The sequence below is a fragment of the Canis lupus genome, chromosome 20, assembly GCF_003254725.2.
Source record: "Canis lupus dingo isolate Sandy chromosome 20, ASM325472v2, whole genome shotgun sequence".
In the NCBI taxonomy this organism is placed as follows: Eukaryota; Metazoa; Chordata; class Mammalia; order Carnivora; family Canidae; genus Canis; species Canis lupus.
In genome coordinates, this window is record NC_064262.1 from 55,521,342 (window position 1) to 55,541,182 (window position 19,841).

Consider the following 19,841-nt stretch of genomic DNA (forward strand, 5'->3'; position numbering starts at 1 on the left):
GACTGGGCGTCTCCGGAAGTCCCGCCCTCCGGCCGTCACGGGCGGGAGACGCCGTCGCTCAGGACCACGTGCGGGGATAGAGGAGCACGAGGACCAATGAGAAGAGGGGTTGGAGCAGAGCAAGTTAACGGGATTGGGTAACGGGTGGAGCCAAGGGGCGTGACCCAGAGGCCTAATGGGAGCGGGGCGGAGGTTATGGGAGGTGAAAGGGGAAAGGTGGGAGGAGGGAAACGGAGGCTTTCGGGGAGCGCTGAGGCGGGCCGCCAGGCTTCTCCGGGGCGGGGCTTGGGGCAGAGGGGCGGGCCAGGAACCTCCGCAGAAGGAGGGCCTTTAAGCAGGAGGCCGGCCATTGGCTACCACTGGAAGGGGGCCTAATCCACGCAGGGGGCGAGGCCCCGAAAGCCTCCCGCTCCGCGGAGCCGGGGCTCAACGGAGAGCCGCAGTCCATTGGCTACCCCTCGGGAAGGCCTCAAGGTAGGGAGCGGCCATTGGCTACCGCGGGAGGCGGGGCTTAAGCAGCTCTTCGCCATTGGGTAAGGGGACAGAGGTTCAACTCAAAACAGGGACGCGCCGTTGCCGGTCCGAGGGGCGGAGCTCGGGGCGGGGCGGGGCACGGGGCGGGGCCCGCAGAGGGGCGGGGCGCGGGGCGTTCTTGGGATAAACAGCCTCCCAGCGACGCGAGGATGCCCTGCTTGACTCGTGGAAGGGTTTTGAGCACCGGGTGCTAGGGCCGCAAGATGCTCGATGTGCATGTTCATTCAAAAAAAAAATGTGGGGGCGCCTGGGTGACTCAGTTGGTTAAGTCAGTGCCTTCGGCTCAGGACATGATCTTGGGGTCCTGGGCCCCAATCGGTCTCCCATAGCGGGGATTCTGCTTCCCCCTCTCCTCCCTACTTGTGCTTTCTCTCTCTAATAAATGAGTAAGACCTTTAGAAAAAACGTGTTGTGCGCCGCGTGGCCACGTTCCTTAATCCCTGTGCCTTCCTTAGTCTACCCACCTACAAAATGGGATTCGTAATGGTACCAATATTGGAGGGGCGTAAAAGTGACTTCATCAGCCCTAAAGCCCTCCAAAATGCCGGGAGCACTGGATGCCTTCAGCCTGCCCCGTTAATTTCTGTGCAATGAGGACCCTTGATAGGAACTCGAAGTAAGGGATCCCTGGGTGGCGCAGCGGTTTGGCGCCTGCCTTTGGCCCAGGGCGCGATCCTGGAGACCCGGGATCGAATCCCACATCAGGCTCCCGGTGCATGGAGCCTGCTTCAGGCTCCCGGTGCATGGAGCCTGCTTCTCCCTCTGCCTGTGTCTCTGCCTCTCTCTCTCTCTCTCTCTCTCTGTGACTATCATAAATAAATAAAAAAATTAAAAAAAAAAAAAAAGGAACTCGAAGTAAGAGGCAGAGCGCTTAAAATGCTCTGTAGTGGGGGGAGGGACCAGAGAGCGCTTTCTGGAGGATGTAGTTCTGCTGGAGATGCAGGGTGAATAAAGATTGGCCCAGGGATGCCTGGGTGGCTCAGCGGTTGAGTGTCTGCGTTTGGCTCCGGGAGTGATCCCACGGTCCTGGGATCGAGTCCCACATCCGGCTCCCTGCATGGAACCTGCTTCTCTTTCTGTCTCTGCCTCTCTGTGTATGTGTCCCTCGTGAATAACTAAATAAAATCGTAAAATAAAAATAAAGATTGGCCCAATAGAGTAAAGTGGATAATGAGAGGGCACTTAGGGCAGAGGGGATAGCAAATGCAAGCCTCTAAGCTAGAGAGGATGGAGCAAGTGAGTGGGGCAGGCAGGGAAGGCGATAGGGGTCCACAGAGAACCTATCCCAGGGCCATGTGGACATTTGCGAGAAGTTTGGCTTTTATTTTTAGCTTCTTGGGAAAACTTTGGAGAGATCTGATCACAGGGCACAAAGATAATACTTTGGTCTCAAGATACATCCTTTTTTTTTTTTTTTTTTTTTTTTTTAAGAGGGGGGTGCAGAAACATAGGCAGAGGGAGACGCAGGCTCCATGCAGGGAGCCCGATATGGGACTTGATCCCAGGACTCCAGGATCATGCCCTGGGCCAAAGGCAGGCACCAAACCACTGAGCCACCCAGGGAGCCCTCAAGATACATCCTTATGCATGTGAAATAGATCTCAAAAATATATATATATTTTTAAGTTAAACATAGACTTACCCACATGACCAACCGATTTCATCCCTGGATATCTACCCCAGAGAAATGAACACACACTCCCCACAAAAACTTGTACACTAAAACTCATTCCAGCATGATTCACACAGCCAAAAAGTAGAAAGACCCAAGTATCCATCGACAGGTGAATGGATAAACCAAATGTGCCATATCCTTTCAAGTAACACCGTTCAGCAATAAAAAGAAAAGAAGCGCTGACACACAGGCCCTGCAACCTGGATGAGTCTCAAAAACACTATACTCAGTGAAACGAGCCAGACAAAAGGTCACATATTCTCCCAACACCATATGCCATTTGATGGAATGTCCAAAAAAGGCAAAATCTTTCAAAGCAGAAAACAGTTACCGTGAGTTAGGGGTAGGAATCCAGGGTTAAATTTATAATTTCATACAAAGGGGTATGAGGTTTCTTTATGGAGTGATGGAAAATTCTAGATTGTGGTAATGGTTTTACTACTTTGCAAATATATAATGAAATTCATTGAATTGTATCCTTAAAATAAGTGAAATTTCGGGTATGTAAATCATATCAACGAAGCTGTGTCTAACAATGACTTCTCAGGCTGAGAAGGGCTGTGAGGTAGAATTTTCAGATAATTCAAAGGCCTCGTTGAATCTGAATTGCAGACACACAACAAATACCCTTTCAGTGTATGTTCTGTTTGTCTCATGGAATATTTGTGACATACCTATACTAGAAAATTACTTGCTACACATCCTACAACATGGCTAAACCCTGAAGACATTATCCTCAATGAAATAAGCCAGACACAAATCACAAATCCTGCATGACCCCACTCCCAGGAGGTCCCTAGGGGAGACCCATCCACTGAGACAGAGAGGACATGGTGGGAACCAGGAGTGGGGAAGGCAATGCTTCCTGGGGACATGGTTTCCCTGTGGGGAGATGGAAGGTTCTGGAGATGAATGGTGGGGGTGGATGCATGATGTTGTGAGTGTGCTTCATGCCGCTGAGCTGTGCACTTAGAGATGGTTAAGATGGTACATTTTATGTTGTGTGTATTTTACCACAGTAAAAATATAAATTTTTTTTTACAGATTTTATTTATTCACAAGAGATACAGAGGGAGAGAGAGGCAGAGACACAGGCAGAGAGAGAAGCAGGCTCCATGCAGGGAGCCTGGCGTGGAACTTGATCCTGGGTCTCCAGGATCACGCCCTGGGCCAAAGGCGGTGCTAAACTGCTGAACCGTGGAGCCACCTGGGCTGCCCTTATATTTGCCAAATCACACAGGGGACAAGCGTGGAAGTCAAACAAGGAGTGAGGAAGATGGTGTGGAGGGGCCTGAATTAGATACAGAGATGAGGCCTAAGGCCCTGGCTGGGAGAGAGCGGGGTGGTGGTGGGGGGCATGCTTTGCCTGAGGTCATACATGAGGTCCAAGGGCTCAAATGCCACTTCTGTGCATTCCCATTTCCAAAGCCCTCCTGGTTCTGTGCACACATTTCCCCCAGACCTCGAACTGGTGCAGAAAACCAGACCTCCTGCCCAGACCTCACTGAGCTACATTGAGCAGCTGGGAAATGATCAGGTTTTGATGAAAGCTGGGGCCAGCACCATCCCAGAAGGTGGGGAGGGCCCGCCAAAGTGGCAGGCTGAGGCAGGAAAGGATCCATGTCTTCCTGCCAGACTGGAGGCCAGTGAAGACAACGGTTGAGCAGTGAGTCATCACCTGTGGAGGTGAGGTTACTTCCTGTTCCCTAAGAAATGGGGTCTGGCACCTGGTAGAACAGGCAAGTTATAGAGGATGCCACCGTTGCCACCCAGAACTGCAACAGCCCCCTCTCACCAGCAGATGGCCTAAGCACCTACTGTGTGCTGCAGGCCTGGTCCCCAGTTTACTGGGGGTTGATCATGAGGAAATATTTATTCCACACTTAGCCAAGAACGATAATAAGTAACATTCAGGGGCACCAGCCTGGCTCAGTCCCTAGAGCACATGACTCTTGATCGCAGGGTCATGAATTCAAATAAAGATTAATTAAAATCTTTAATAAATAGGCCAGCCTGGGTAGCTCAGCGGTTTGGCACCTGCCTTCAGCCTGGGGCATGATCCTGGAGACCCAGGATTGAGTCCCATGTCGCACTTCCTGCGTGGGGCCTGCTTTTCCCTCTGGCTGTCTCTCTGTCTCTATCTCTCTCTCTCTGTGTCTCTCATGAATAAATAAAATCTTTAAAAAAATTAATAAATAAAAATAAATTAAAAAAATAAAGTCTTTAAAAATTCAGTAACATTTCTTGAGCAGTCAATATGTTCCAGGCACATTATCATTTTAATTTTTTTAAATTTTTTTTTTTAAATGTATGATAGTCACAGACAGAGAGAGAGAGAGAGAGAGAGGCAGAGACACAGGCAGAGGGAGAAGCAGGCTCCATGCACTGGGAGCCCAACGTGGGATTCGATCCCAGTTCTCTAGGATCGCGCCCCGGGCCAAAGGCAGGCGCTAAACCGCTGCGACACCCAGGGATCCCCTCATTTTAATTTTAATAACTTTAAAAAATTTTTTATTTATTTGACAGAACAAGCAGGGGGAGTGGCAGAGGGAGAGGGAGAAGCAGGCTCCCCAGCCGAGCAGGGAGCCAGACATGGGGTTCAATCCCAGGACCCTGGGATCATGACCTGAGAGGAAGGCAGAAGCTTAACCAACTGAGCCACCCAAGTGCCCCTTTAATAACATTTTGAATTATTTCCCTAAATGTTCTTTTTTTTTATTTTTTAAGATTTATTTATTTATTTGAGAGGGAGCATGTGCAAGTGAGCAGGGGAGGGGCAGAGTGAGAAGCAGACTCCTCACTGAGCATGGAGGGCTGGATTCCAGGCCCCTGAGATCCTGATCCAGTCTGAAGGCAGATGCTTAACTGACTGAGCCACCCAGGCGCCCCTCTTATTAAGTAACCTCTACCCCCAATGAGGGGGGCAAGAGGTCGCTACCTTGAGATGGAGATTTGCATGCCCCGCCATCTGAGCCAGCCAGGTGCTCCCAAGCCCTATTATGTGGTATGTTATTCACAGAGTTAATTTCACTCCCATGTCAGTTATTTGTCAGCCCTGATTCCAGATGAAGAAACTGAGACAGAGGGGTAGTACCAGGGGTTGGAACCCCCCAGAGTGTTGGATTCCACTTACCCAAGAGCTGCCCCTTATCTGAGCTGTGGGGGTAACATAATCATCTGTTATGAGCCTGCTCAGTGCTAGGGGAAGTTCATCCTCCTAAAACAGCCTCCTGCACTCTTGCGCGAGGGTGGGAGGTAGAGGGGATGGGGATGCAAAATCATAGCCTCCTCAAGACCTATGCATCAGAATGTGCATTTAAACAAGCTTTCCATGAGACTCAAGTGTGCATTATGATTTGTGAAGCACTTAACTAAAGTGTCATTAGATCTGCTGGTCCTGGGTTTGAATCTTCCCTCTGCAAGTTGTGGGACTATGGACAGTGTGTTTAGAACTTTGCAACCTCCCTTATAAATTGGTAAGAAGGGGATCCCTGGGTGGCTCAGCGGTTCAGCGCCTGCCTTTGGCCCAGGGCGTGATCCTGGAGACCTGGGATCGAGTCCTGTATCGGGCTCACGGCATGGAGTCTGCTTCTCCCTCTGCCCTGTGTCTCTGCCTCTGTCTCTCTCTATATATCATGAATAAATAAATAAAAAATTTTTAAAATAATAAGTTGGCAAGAAATATCAGAGCTTATTAAGAAATAAAGAAATAGGGATCCCTGGGTGGTGCAGCGGTTTGGCGCCTGCCTTTGGCCCAGGGCGCGATCCTGGAGACCCGGGATCGAATCCCACGTCGGGCTTCCGGTGCGTGGAGCCTGCTTCTCCCTCTCTGCCTATGTCTCTGCCTCTCTCTCTCTCTCTCTCTGTGTGACTATCATAAATAAATAAAAATAAAAGGAAATAAAGAAATAGGGTCCCACAGTCTAGGGGTTGCTTTCCTTATCTATTGTTTATGTAAGAAATTACCACAATTCAGTGGCTTAAAATAATGCAAGTTTACCTTTTCCATTTTAGAGAGTCTCACTGACCTAAAATCCATGTGTTGGCCAAATGGTGCTCCTTCTGGAGGCTCTAGTGGAGAATCACTTTCCTTCCCTTTTCCAGCTTCTAGAAGCTGCCTGCATTTCTTAGCTCAGGGCTCCTTCCTCCATCTGAAGACATCTTTCCAAAGAAAACATATACAAGTGCATTAGGAAAATGCAAATCGAAACTACAAACTTTCACCTGACACCTGCTAAAATGACTTCTCAAAAGGACAACAAACAAGGGTTGGTGAGGATGTGAAGAGGAAGCCTCATCCACTGCTGGTGGGAATGTAAATTGTTATAGCCACCGTGGAAAACAGTGTAAATAAAGGCCCCTAAAATATTAAAACCCGAAGTATCGGGGGTGCCTAAGTGGCTCAGTCAGTTGAGCATCTGACTCTTGGTTTTGGCTCAGGACATGATCTCAGGGCTGTGGGATGGAGCCCTGCATCAGCTCCAGGCTTGGTGCAGAGTCCGCTTGTCCATCTCTCTGTTAGATAGATAAATAAAACCTCTCAAATATTAAAAAAAAAAATAGAAGTAATGTAACTCAAAAATTACACTTCTGAGTACCTGAAGAAAACAAAAACATTAATTAGAAAAGATACACGCACCCCACACATTCATTGCAGCACAGTTCACGATGGCCAACTATGGAAAGAACCCAAGCGCCCACGATGGATGAATGGATAAAGAAGAGGTGGTGTGGAAATAGAGCGGAACATCGCTCACCCAAGAAAAGAATGAAATCTTGCCATTTGTAACATCAATGGACCCCAAGGGCAATAAATGAAGTAAGTCAGAGAAAAGCAAACAGTATAGGATCTCTCTCATATGAGGAACAGAAACAAAAGTCAGGACATGAGGAACCCCAGCGAGCTCATCCATAAGGAGAGCAGGTGGGTGGGTTGCCTGGGGCAGGGCGGTGGGGAAAATGGATGGAAGAATTGAAAAGAGAAAACCCAAATGAATCGCAGCTACTGGTGTGCTTCTCCTAAAAATGAGTCTGCTAAAGACCCTTTATATCATCTGATGCCCAGACACCCTGCGTTTTGGCGGCCGCCCTGCCAACCTTTTGCCTCGTTCCCTGCGTCCACCTTTTCCCTCGAGCACCTAACCCCACCTGCCCTGCCGCAGACTTGACCCGTCGACGCCGCCGCGAGGTCTGCGAGTGGTTTCCCTCCCCGCTGCTAACAAGGCCGACTCCCAAATAGGAAACGAGTCATTATAACGGGTGACATTTATTGAAAGCTTTCTGACGGCATCATGAGCCCCGCAATCCTCCTCCGAGGCGGGCGCTTCAGGGAACCCAAGCTCCGCAGGGTCAGTTGGGGCTGCACCGGATTTTTCCCGGAATCCCAGGGGCCCCAGGATGACGTCAGGGCGCCCCGGCCCGAGCCCCGCGGGGCCGCGTCCCCCAGCGCGTGTGCCCGAGGGAACCCCAGCGCCGGGCACGGGCGCGGCTCCACTCGGCCCCGACGCCCCCACGCAGGCCGAGGCTCGGTGGCCCGGTCCCACCGTCTCCCATCGCCGCCTTGGAGAACGCGGTGCAAGGAGCGCCGGCGCGGCCTCGGGCGGGAAGCGCGCTCGTCGCCCCTGGCAACAGAGTATCCGGAAGAAGCGCCGAGACGCGCCGCGAGCGTACGGAGCGGCCGCCGCGGGCCAGCGAGGCGCGGAGAGCTAGAGAGGCACGCCCGGCCGATTGTCACGTGGGCGGCCGCGCGAAGGCGGGACTTCCGGCGGCGAGGTATTTTCTTTCCGGTTGTTCGCGCCCGCCGGCCCCACCCCGACTGGGCCCTGTGCCCCCCGCCCCCCGCGGCCCCCCGCCGCCGGGCCCGCCGCCACCATGAAGAAATTCTTCCAGGAGATCAAGGCTGACATCAAGTTCAAGAGCGCGGGGCCTGGTCAGAAGCTCACGGGGTCCGTGGGGTGCGTGACCTGCGCTGGGTGTTGAGGCCCGGGAGCAGGGACGGGCGGGGGGCCAGAGGGGGCTAGGGGCGGGGGGGAGACCTCTGGGGGCGGGGCACGGGGGGCGGGGGGCGAGGGGGCGAGGGTGTGGGTAGCCTCCGGGGGCGGGGCGGGGGGCGAGGCCCGAGAGGGCGGGGCTGGCGGGGGCCGGGGGGCGGGGTTGCAGGGAGCGAGGTGGGGGTCCGCGGAGAGGCCGCGGGGCAGCGGGTGGGCGGGGAGGGCCCTGAGGGGCATCGCCTAGATTCGGGGGAACCCGAGGGTTCGGAGGTCGCAGCTGGGGTCGTGAAGATGCAGAGGCGTAGCGTCCGCGGCGGTAGCGGCCCGGCCCCGGTGGCGGAGGGAGGACGGGGTGAGTGTGGTTCGGCCGGGGAGCCCGAGGCGGTGTTGGAAGAGGTCTCGGTGGGGCGAGGAGCGGGGGTCCGAGCGGTTGAGGAAGGTCGGGGAGGGACGCGGAGGCCGGCTGGTGGAGGTGGGGAGCTCGGGGCCTCGTGCCGGGGGACATGGGGACCTTGTGGGCGAAGGCTGAGTCAGGAGGGAGATCCTGAGGCCGACGGAAAGAGGGAAGGTCGGGGAGTACACGCGCAGGCCTCTGTGGACGGAAGGAAAGGGCCTGGGGCCAGTCTGGGGAGGAGCCGGAGGAGCTGGAGCTGGAGCAGGGGCCGTCGGAGGCGGGCCCCGGTGGGCTGGGAAGGAAGCTCCTCTGGGGGTGGTACGAGCAAAGGGGGTGTTCAGGGATGGGGGCCCTGGGGACTGAGTGGGGTCTAGGACGGGAAGTGGTGGAGAGGGAGGCTGTGAGGGGTAGGCGGGAGAGGCAGGGCGGCAGGGGAATCGTGGGGCAGCGGGGGTGGGTGAGGGAGAGCGCGTGCATGACATCAGGGCATCCGTCATGGGGATCCAGGGTTCCTGGGACTGGGAAGAAGGAGCCCCATGAGGGCCAGGTTCCTGAGTTGGGGAGGGAGGCCCAGTGGACTGCATCAGGTCCTGGGAGAGAGGAGGGCAGCTTAAGAGAGGGCGGAGTGGATCAGAGGGGGAGTGGACCATACGAAGGCTTCCACTTGGCCTTCAGCAAGTAGAGGAGGGAGGGGAGGCTGACGGAGCTGGGATTGAGCCTTCCAGGAAGGGGGGGGGCCGCGGGGGCGATGGCTGTGTCCACCAGGAGGCCTGGGAGGAGAGAAGAAGGAGGTAGCGTGGAGATCCAGGCTTCTGTGACACACTTGGGGCAGGCCTGGGGCTCAGAGTGTGTGACAAGGACTGTCATGGGTGTCTCGGGTGTCGGTCTCAGGGCTCGCCTTCCAGTGGGGAGAGATGGACAGATAAACCAGTGCACATGTGGTGAGAGATCAGGTGGTACTCAGGGCCAGGAAGAAATATAAGCTGGGTCAGGGGACAGCAAATGAGGTTGGGGACTGTTAGGGCATCCCAGAACACCTCTCTGGGAAGGAGACATCTGAGCCGAGAGCCAGAGGAGGTGAGGTTCAGCCATGTGGAAATTAGTCTTCTTCACACACACACCCTGAAGCAGCCCCAGCAGCTCCCAGACCTCCTTCCTCATCTTACATGCAGACAGAACATTCCGGGCAGAAGGTGCAGAATGTGCAAAAGCCCTGTGGTAGGACCCAGTTGGGCCTGTGGGAGCAACAGTGGGAAAGCAACGTAGATGGAGAGGTGTGAAGGCAGGGAACGGGCAGGTTGTGAAGGGGGCCTCAGGATTGTGTCGGGCGTGTGGTGGAAGGGCTTGGTGCAGGAGCGACAAGCTTGGGCTTAGGTTTTAGAAGGTTTCCCGTGGCTGCCCAGGGGAGCCTGGGATGGCAGGTGAGGTGTCTTAAAAATGGCTTTTTTATAGAAGTAAATGTCACATGGGGCTAAGGTGGGGCTACGGGATTCATCTTTTGTGCAACCTGAGGTGGTTAGCTGAGGGCAGAAGGGCAGGGATGGTCAGGAAGCAGGTCCCAGAGGCCTTGGGACATGAAAAGCGGGCCACCTGTGTGTCTGAGCAGAGCAGGAGGGGTGAGGCCACGAAGCCAGAGCCTTGGCTAATCAGAAAGCTCTGCGGGTGTAGTACAGGTAATTCCAAGTCGTGCGGTCAGGAGAGGTCTGGAGGGAAGGAGGAGAGGCAGGTGACTCAGCAGGGTGTGAGGGAGGACTTCCCGCAGGGGAGGCAGGTCGTTTCTGTGTTGAGTGCACCCGGGAGCACGCAGCCCGTGCTTGTTTCCCAGGTGTGACCATGCGGCCTGGCACAGTCCTGGGCATGCGGCCCGTGCGCCTGGCTGTCCTGGCCTGGAAGGGCTGCTCTCACTCAGGAGGGGGAGTCAGGAGAGGAGTGACGTCTTTGAGTCTCATCGGTTTCTGAAGGCGACAGGGCGCCTGTTCACATGCTGCACCAGGCGGCCCATGTGGGGGGCTGCCATGACCCGAGGCCTTGCCCGCGCAGGACGTGCCCTGAGGGGCAGAGCTGAGAGCAGGACTGCCATGGGGCCGCGGGGGCTCTTCTGTTAGAACCCTCTAGTGGCCGCGGGTGGCCCCTGGGAAAGAGGGATGGTCTGTCCAATGGGGCAGGAGTGGGAGAGGGACAGAGGCGCTTCTGGCTGACCTCCTGTCATCTCACTCTTCCTCTGTTTCTCCCCAGGGAGAGAGCCCCCAAAGAAAAACCCAACCAAACAGCAGTGCGCCAGCCCCGCCAGGGACCCACCAATGAGGCCCAGATGGCGGCTGCAGCAGCCCTGGCCCGGCTTGAACAAAAGCAACCCAAGGCCCGGGGCCCCACGTCTCAGGAGTCCATCCGGAACCAGGGTGAGCTGTGGCGTCCTCCCAGGCCGGGCGGGGAGGTGGAGCGAGGCCTGTGCTTGGCCCCGGGTAGAAGTGATTACATGACTAGCAGCTCTGGAGGCTTGGAAGTCTCAGCCGTGAGAGCGGGAGGTGCCAGGGCTCTGGGGTCTGGGAGCTTGAAGAGGGGGGAAGGGAGCCGGGACAGGGTAGCCATCAGGCGGTCAGGTGAAGCCTAGGGGCGGCTGGGAGAGGCTCAGGCCGGGGGACCCTGAGGGGGAAGGACTAGAACTTGGCCCACTTCCGTCTCGGGGGAGGGTGGGGGTGCCTGGGGACAGAGCCGAGCCGACAACCCGCCCGTCTCTGCCCTGTTTCCAGTGAGAAAGGAACTTCGAGCTGAAGCAACTGTCAGTGGGAGCACGGAGGCCCCCGGCACCAACATGGTAAAAACCTCCGCGTGGCAGCAGGGCACCCGAGGGGCATCCCGGAGCAGGGTCTGGTCGGCCATCTCCTCGTTACCAGTCAGGTGCCCAGCCCGGGGCTGTAAGCTCACGGTGCCGGGGTGGGTAGAGGTCACGTCTGGCCTTGCGCACAAAGGCAGCGTGGGGAACCCCGCCTGGAACGGTGGAGGCAGGCTGCAGTTGAAGTGGTACTGACTCCTGCCCTCAGCCACTTTCCGGGGAGGTAGGAGGGCTCTTCGGAGACTGGTGTAATCAGGGAGGCCTTGCTGGGGGAGGTGGACTTTAAAGGCCAGCGTGGCAGAAAGGATGTTCTGAGCAGCCTGACCCTTGAGGTCTTACTGAAGTTTAGGTGGGAGAAGCCCTGAACAGGGCGTAGGGACCGAGGTCCAGAGAGCGGTCTGGGCTCATCTAGGGCACAATAAGTCCCCCCCCCCCCCCCCCCCGCCACGAGCGTTGGCTCCGCGTCCAAAACTGCCACATGCTTTCTGTTCCCACCTCGTTCAGTTCTGAGCTGGCCCTGCAGAGCAGTTTTATGGAGCAGAAGGTGGGCTCGGAGGGGCTTGGGTGCGGGGCCCGGTGTCCCTGGGCTGTGGCTCGGGCCGGCCTCTGTCCACAGTCAGACTCTGAGCCTGCACCCCCATCCCCCCAGGTGCCTGAGCCCAGAGAGGAGGGGTCAGCCCACCTGGCTGTGCCCGGGGTGTGCTTCACGTGCCCGCTCACAGGGGCCACGCTCAGGAAGGACCAGCGGGACGCCCACATCAAAGAGGCCATCCTCTCGGTGAGTGCCCGCCCGTGTCCTGCCCCCCTGCTCTCCCCAGCCCCCCACGGTTCCAGAGCCGCTTCAGAGAGTTGGTGGCACAGGTCCCTGGTGACGCCGCCGCCTGAGTGGATGGTGTGTGTTCCTGTCTCTGAAGAGGCAGTATTGGGCGGGTCCGAGATTCAGAGTGTGCCAGGGTGGGTGGGCAAGAGCCATCTGTCGGCCACCCTGCCTAGAGGCCACCAGTCTAAGTGGTTTCCAACCCTTTTCAGAGAGAGGTTCCATATACGCAGAGCTGTCGAACCCCTGAGCCCCCTTCACCCAGGGTACGAGTTTCCTGTCACCGGCATAACTGTGATGAAGCTGGTGGCTTTGAGCAGCACCCATTCCTCACAGTCTTGGAAGCTAAGGGCGCGCCACAGGTCACCCTGGGCCAAAATCAAGGTGGCAGCAGGACCAAGTTCCTTCTGGATGCTCCAGGGCGGAGTGTGCGGCCCGGCCGTGTCCAGCGGCCCGGCCGTGTCCAGCGTCCAGGCCGTCCGTGGTGCCTGCCTCTGTCCTCACAGCCAGCGAGGCCAGGCCCCGTCTCCACCTCTCTTCTCTTCCCCTTGAAGGGACCTGGACCTTACACGTGGCCAACCAGGATGATCCAGGCTAATCTCCCTGCTTTAGGCCCGCCCATTAGCAGCCTTAATTTTCCATCAGCCTCCTTACTGCCCTCTTGCTGAGGAGCTAAGCATAGTCACGTGACCGAGGACTGAGGATGGGGATGCCTGTCGCCCTTCCCCGAGGTCCCAGGTGTTAAGGATTTTCCCCAGTACTCTATTGCCCCTTTCTAGTTTTTTTCTGAACCATCTGAGAGAAAGCTGTGCGTTCTTGCTAGTAACCTCACCTGAGTCCTGTAGCCCTGTGGCCGGCCCCTTGCTGAGGAGCACATGGAGAACAGTTGGGTGACGGAGCCTTGGCTGCTCGTTGCTTGGAGCTGTGGGCCAGGTCCCAGGGAGGGAGCCCCGGAGAAAGGAGGTGTGTGGGGGGTGTGGACGGCGGCAGCCGCCGAGCCTTCCATGGCAGCTGTCCCCATCCCGCTCCTCCCAGCAGCGCCTCACAGAGCACCTGCGTCACTGCAGGTGTGCGGACTCTTTCTCCCTGCCCAAATCAATAGGTGAAAACATCGCAGGATAGTTTTAATGTGCATTTCCTTCATTTTGGCTCAGATTGGCCGTGTTTTCATAGGAGAATGCATCGTTTGCTCATTTTTCTGTTGGAGTTTTTTTTTTTTTTTAAGTAGGCCCCATGCCCAGTGTGGAGCCCAACACAGGGCTTGAACTCGCAACCCTGAGATCAAGACCTAAGCTGAGACTAGACAGTCGGACACAACCAACTGAGCTACCCAGGGCCCCTGGACTTTTTCTGAAGTTGATTTGTAGGTGCCCTTTACAGGTTAGGGAAACTGGTCTCTTACCTATAACGTGAACTGTGAATATTTTCTTTTCATTTTTTACTTTTTTTTAAAAATTTTTATTTATTTATGATAGTCACACACACACACAGAGAGAGAGAGAGAGAGGCAGAGACATAGGCAGAGGGAGAAGCAGGCCCCATGCACCGGGAGCCTGACGTGGGATTCGATCTCGGGTCTCCAGGATCGCGCCCTGGGCTAAAGGCAGGCGCTAAACCGCTGCGCCCCCAGGGATCCCTATTTTTTACTTTTTGATTGCATTTGTGGTTGCTTCCGTAGAAGTTTTTGATCTTTGTAATTAAATGTGTTGGTCCTGAGGCTTCTGCGTTTTGTGGCACACTTAGAAATGTCTTCCCCACTTTATGATTAAGATGATTCTTCTGTGTTTTTTTGTTTTTGTTTTTGCTTTTTTAAGATTTTATTTATTCATGAGAGAGGCAGAGACACAGGCAGAGAGAGGGAGAGGCAGGCTCCTTGCAGGGCGCCGGATGTGGACTTCATCCCAGGACCCCAGGGTCACGACCTGAGCCAGACACAGACGCTCAGCCACGGAGCCGAGGTGTCCCTTTTCCATGTTTTGGTTTTTGTTTAAAGTTTTGTTTTAAAGATTTTATTTATTTATTCATGAGAGACACACATACACATATAGAGGAACAGACACAGGCAGAGGGAGAAGCAGGCTCCCTGCGGGGAGCCCGACATAGGACTTGATCCCGGGTCTCCAGGATCACGCCCTGGGCTGAAGGCGGGCACCAGACTGCTGAGCCACCCGGGCTGCCCAGTGTTTTTTCCCCTAATAGCTACCCAACCTCACCCCCCTACGCCCCCCCTTTTATTGAAAATATCTGCTTTTTGGTCCTAGCTTCAAAATCTATCTTTATCACAAAGTAGATTCTCCTATGGATTTGCCTCCTTTCTGGACATTCTGCTCCTTTGTCTTGTGTCTCCTTTCAGGCCCTGGTCCTGACTTAAACATGGCCACAGGTCTCCTGGAAGCAGCTGCTCTTCCCTGGGGGGTGGGGGTGGGGTCTGCAGTGGTTCCGAGGAGGCTGGGGCGGTCACTCGACTCGGCCATGTCCTGAGAATATCCCCCCCTCACTGCTGTGTGTGTCCATCTCTCCTCTTCAGACCTGTTTTCTTAGCCATTCTACGTCTGTGTCCCCTCCTGTCCCACCCTGGCAACTAAAATGGAAAACTGGGCTGGCAAAGGTCTGTCAGGTAGAGCACCAGAGGTGGCTTGATCTGGGCTGTGATGCCCCCTCCTCCCTAGAGGGGAGGGCAGGGTGAGGCCTAGGCTGGAGCCACTGAAGGGGGTCTTCTTCTCTTCCTTTGCCTAGAATGCACAGTTGAGTTTATTTCAGTGAAACCCTCATGGCCTGCCACTGGACTGTTGTCACCTGTGTCACCTGAGTAGTGAGACCAGGCTGCTGGGAGGAGGGAGGGGATGCCTGATGCATTTCTGTCCCTCCTGCCAGCATTTCTCCACCGACCCAGTGGCTGCTTCCATCATGAAGATCCACACGTTCAACAGAGACCGGGACAAGGTGAAGCTGGGCGTGGACACCATTGCCAAGTGAGCATGCGGCTGCCCTCCCACCAGGGTGTCCCTCCCCAGCCCTCCCCGCATCCGGGGCCTCCACCACAACCTGCTGGGGGGCCTGGAAGGCGCACAGCACTGGGAGTGCAGCCAGGCCCCCCCCGGCACTCCCCAAGCCCTCAGGAAAGGGGCTTGGCCTCTCTGGGCCTCAGTTTACCTGTCTGTAAAACGAAGTGGGTTTACCAAATTGGGGGGGGTCCCAGCCCTGGCTTTCCTTGGGGATCATCATAGCAATGTGTGAAGGGGGCCGGGTAGCACCCACTCTCACCTGTTCGAGCAGGCCTGGGGCAGGACGGAATGCCAGGAAGTCCGTGTTCCTCCAGCCCCCTCGCCCCTGGGGACCCATGGACTCTATGGTCCGTTTCTCTGGATGCGCCTGCTGCATCCCACTACTGTGTGTTGCTGCCTTCAAGGGGAGGCCAGACTAAGGAGGAGGCCCAGCGACGGTCCCCCATGGGCTGTGTCGGGGGCAGCAGTGGGAGCTGTCAGCACCCAAAAGGGGGGGTGGGGAGGGGCTGCAAGGGGTGGCCAAGGTGCAACGGCACCCCTCTGGGGTCACTCCCACCACAAGGCCGGGTACGACTCTCAGTTGCTGCTCCCTGTTCCGCCAACGCCACCCAGGTACCTGGACAACATCTGCTTGCACCCAGAGGAGGAGAAATATAGGAAGATCAAGCTGCAGAACAAAGTGTTCCAGGTGAGGCTGCCACCGCCTGTGCACGCCTGGCCCCAGCGAGGGTGGAGGCAGCTAGGTGGCCCACCGGCGGCCAGCTGGAGGTGGGCGGCAGGTGGCAGCCGGGGAGCCAGGGCTTTGTGAACACAGGTCGTGCATAAAGTACTTTGTCCACACTGCCCGCCGTCACTGGCGCACCTTGACTTTGATTTCAATTAGTGGGGAAGACGTCGTTGGCACTGGTGAGATTTCTTCTGCAAACGCAGACTTGTGGTTCCTGTGGAGAAATCTCCTGGTCCTGCCGCCCTGGCGCATGTGCCACTGGCAGGGCGCCTGGCGTCTCCTGGTGGCTGTGGACGCCACCTGGCCCCTTCCTGCCTCTAGGGTCACACGCCGCCTGTCTCCCCCACCTCTGGGACCCTTCTCTTGCCCTTTGGCTCTTCAGTTTCCTCCACCTGGTGGTTGACCTCGGGGGTCCCATGCCCTCTGCGAGCAGCTGGTGGAAGCGAGCATGTTCGTGCTCAGGTCTGGAGACGGCTTCAGCGGGTTCACCCCGCTAGCAGTGGCTCCAAGACAGGGAAGCCTGAGCTGGGCAGGGTGGGCAGTGAGGCCAGTGGCCTCCGGAGGCCCCAGGCCCTTATGTGACCTCTGGCTCCACTCCCAGGAGCGCATTAACTGCCTGGAAGGGACCCACGAGTTTTTTGAGGCCATTGGCTTCCAGAAGGCACTGCTTCCGGTTCCCGATCAGGGTAAGGGAGGCAGAGCAGGGTCTTTGTTTTGCTGGGAGGGGGTGGGGGCTGTCCCTGCGGCAGCAGAGTGACACCTATGCGCACCCCAGAGGGCCCAGAAGAGTTCTACGTGCTGAGCGAGGCCGCGGTGGCCGAACCCCAGAGCCTGCAGAGACACAAGGATCAGCTGCTGGTCGCCGAGCCCGTGCGGGCCACACTGGCCCGCCAGCGCCGGGTCTTCCGGCCCTCGCCCATGGCCTCCCAGTTTGACCTGCCCGGGGACTTCTTTAACCTCACGGCCGAAGAGATCAAGCGGGAACAGAGGCTCCGGTCCGAGGCCGTGGAGCGGCTGAGCGTGCTGCGGACCAAGGCCATGCGGGAGAGGGAGGAGCAGAGAGAGCTACGCAAGTACACCTACACGCTGCTGCGCGTCCGCCTCCCCGACGGCTGCCTCCTCCAGGGTGGGTGCCCGTGGGGGCCGGCGCTGTGGTGGGGAGGCTCCGGGGGGCTCCCTGGGAGTGGGTGCTCTGTGGACTGTAGCCCCACTGACCGTGCCGCCCACCCAGGGACCTTCTACGCCCGGGAGCGGGTGGGAGCACTGTACGCCTTCGTGCGGGAGGCCTTGCAGAGCGACTGGCTGCCTTTCGACCTGCTGGCCTCGGGGGGGCAGAAGTTGTCGGAGGAGGACAGCCTGGCCTTCAACGAGTGCGGGCTGGTGAGTGACGGGCTCCCAGGGTGGCCACTCTCAGCACTGGGCGCTGTAAGAGCAGGGGGCCGGGGTCCTGGGTTCCAGTCCCACCTTCCCCTGCTCGTGCAGTGTGCCCCCAAATGACGTGTCTGTGCCTGCTTCCCACCTATCGACCCGGAGTTCTCTGGAGGGCAGAACCGTGGCAGATGGGGGATGAGGGACACCCTGGGAGGAAGCGGGAGTCCCGCCGGGTGCCCGGTGCCCGAGCCCGCGGAAACAGGCTGTGGCGGCTGCCGTCACTGGCAGGGAGCCGCCTGGGCGAGTGTGGCCCTGACTCTAGCACGAGGGCCTGAGCGTGGAGAGGCGAGCTCCATCACCCAGGCCCTAGAGGGAGACTGAGGCTTGTTGCCCCACCCCAGGTGCCCTCGGCCCTCCTGACCTTCTCGTGGGACGCAGCTGTGCTAGACGACATCAGGGCGGCTGGGGCCGAACCCAACTCATCTATTCTGAAACCGGAGCTCCTGGCAGCCATCGAGAAGCTCTCATGAAATAAAAGCAGGGTTGGCTTTAGCCCGCGTGGGTCTGTCTCATGCTCTCCTGCTTCCTCCCCGCCCCCCCGGAACCCCCTCTCCCGCAGAACTGCCTGCCCTGGTGCACAGAGCACTGCGGGCACCAGGGAGGAGCACGGCCGAGACCTGTGCCTGGGGCCGCCGCCTGGAGAGGGCACCCGGGGGGCCGCTGCCGTCGTCTCCCTGGGTGCAAGCCCGCCATAGCCACCTGTTGATGAGCCCCCGGGAGGGAGAGTAGGCCTGCCGCGTGGGCCAGGTGGCCACCCTGGCCCTGATGCTGAGCCACGGGGTTGCTGGAGACAGTGACAGCGGAGGGAGATAGATATAGGGCCTGTCAGGACACGGTTCTGTGAAAACTGAATCTGAATCCAAATAAACAGGACATCTGACTAGTCTCCTGGTGCTGAATTAAGGCTGTGCCACGCAGGGTGGGGGCCACGGCTGCCGAGCTGCCCCACAGGGGGCCTGTGTGGCTCCTGGGGGGCGGGCCCAGGTGGGTACCCGCAGAGCGCCAGCTGCCCAGGGGCCTCTCCCAGGCCCTGTTCTCGGTCGTCTTACTGTGCGGCAAGGGCCCCGCGGGTGGCGGGTGGCACGGCCTAGCCCCGTCCCTGTGGTGGCAACTATGTGACTGTAAAGGAGCTGTGCGTGTGATTGACGTCACCACGGGGTCCTAGCATCTGGAAGGAGGGGAAGGAGGCAGAGGAGATGGAAGACACCAAGCAGATGTGAGGTAGAGGGGCTGCAAGGCCTCCCGGCCACCGGCAGTTGTAAGAGGCAGGCCCGTGGCTGTCCCCCAGGGCTCCTAGAGGGAACTGGTCCTGCCCGCACTGGTTTGGTTTGGTTTTGTTTTTTTAAAGATTTATCTGAGAGTATGAGAGCACAGGCTGCGGAGAGGCAGAGGGAGCAGACTCCCCACTGAGCAGGGAGCCCCACGGGAGCTCAGTTCCAGGGCCTGAGCTGAGCCTGAGGCAACGCTTAGCAGAACCTCCGAGGCACCCCACTCTGGTTTTTTTTTTTTTTTTTTTTTTAAAGATTTTATTGATTTATGAGAGAGAGGCAGAGGGAGAAGCCGGCTCCATGCAGTCCATGCAGGGAGCTTGATGTGGGACTCGATCCCAGGACCCCGGGGGTCACGCCCTGGGCCACAGGCAGCCGCTCAATGGCTGAGCCACCCAGGCCCCCGCCCCTGCCCCCCGGCTTCTAACCTGTGAGCCTCATGTCAACTTTTCACTCCCAGAACCGTAAAAACAAGTTTAGCTTCAAGCCAAGTTAAGTGGTGATGTGTTCCAGCAGCCACAGGAAACGAGTAGGCAGGGAAGCGGAGTCTGGAGCACAGGAGGCGCTGCCCCTGGTCACGCCCCAAGGGGAGCTAACTGCTCACCTAGACCATCCCCCACTCCAAGCTGGCCCTGGCCCCCGCCCCAGCCCCTTCCAGACGCTCTCCTCCTTGCACAGAGGCCTGTGGTGGCTGCTTCTCTGGCCGCCACCAGCTCGGTGATGGACAGACTTGAAGCTTTGAGGCCCAATGTGATTTCCAAACCAAAAATGCCCCGTAGGCCCCTGGCCGGCAAGTAGCCCCTGCATGTGCCTTAGCTTCCCCACAGCTCTGCTGCCCCCTCCTCGCTCTCCTCCCCACCGGTGACTTGGAATTGACTTCAAGTTGTCAGGTGGCCAACTCAAACGAGTTTCAGGTGACTTGACTGGGGTAGTCCCTGCACTCAGGGACTCCAGCAGGGAGCCTGGCCAGAGCCCTCACCCAGCGGGGTGGGAGGCATGGAGCCCTTGGAGGAGGATCAGGGTCCTGGCCTTCCAGTGTCCTGAGGGTGGGGTGGCTCCCCCTGTCTCGGTTGAATCCGGTGGATGCTGAACACTGACATGGCAGGTGCCCCTTTCCCGCGGGGGCAGCAGGAACAGAACTCGACAGAGCGGCCAGGAGTCCAGGAG

The 19,841-nt window shown here is 57.5% G+C and overlaps 1 protein-coding gene across 4 annotated transcripts; it reads left to right on the forward strand.

Annotated features, from left to right (window-relative positions):
• Window positions 1-320: 320 nt before the first annotated feature.
• On the forward strand, window positions 321-18,289 carry UBXN6 (UBX domain protein 6). 4 transcript variants are annotated; one of them, XM_025457008.3, is made up of 10 exons: window positions 321-474; window positions 10,829-10,992; window positions 11,344-11,408; window positions 12,076-12,204; window positions 15,118-15,215; window positions 15,861-15,936; window positions 16,577-16,661; window positions 16,751-17,101; window positions 17,207-17,355; window positions 17,748-18,289. In XM_025457008.3, exons 2-10 carry the CDS (start codon window positions 10,905-10,907, stop codon window positions 17,874-17,876), a joined length of 1,170 nt encoding a protein of 389 aa, XP_025312793.1. In that variant the 5' UTR covers window positions 321-474; window positions 10,829-10,904; the 3' UTR covers window positions 17,877-18,289. The 4 variants fall into 4 exon arrangements, with proteins under 4 accessions (XP_025312793.1, XP_025312791.1, XP_025312792.1 ...); XM_025457006.3 differs by lacking the exon at window positions 321-474 and adding an exon at window positions 7,969-8,163; XM_025457007.3 differs by lacking the exon at window positions 321-474 and adding an exon at window positions 7,978-8,154.
• Window positions 18,290-19,841: the final 1,552 nt, after the last annotated feature.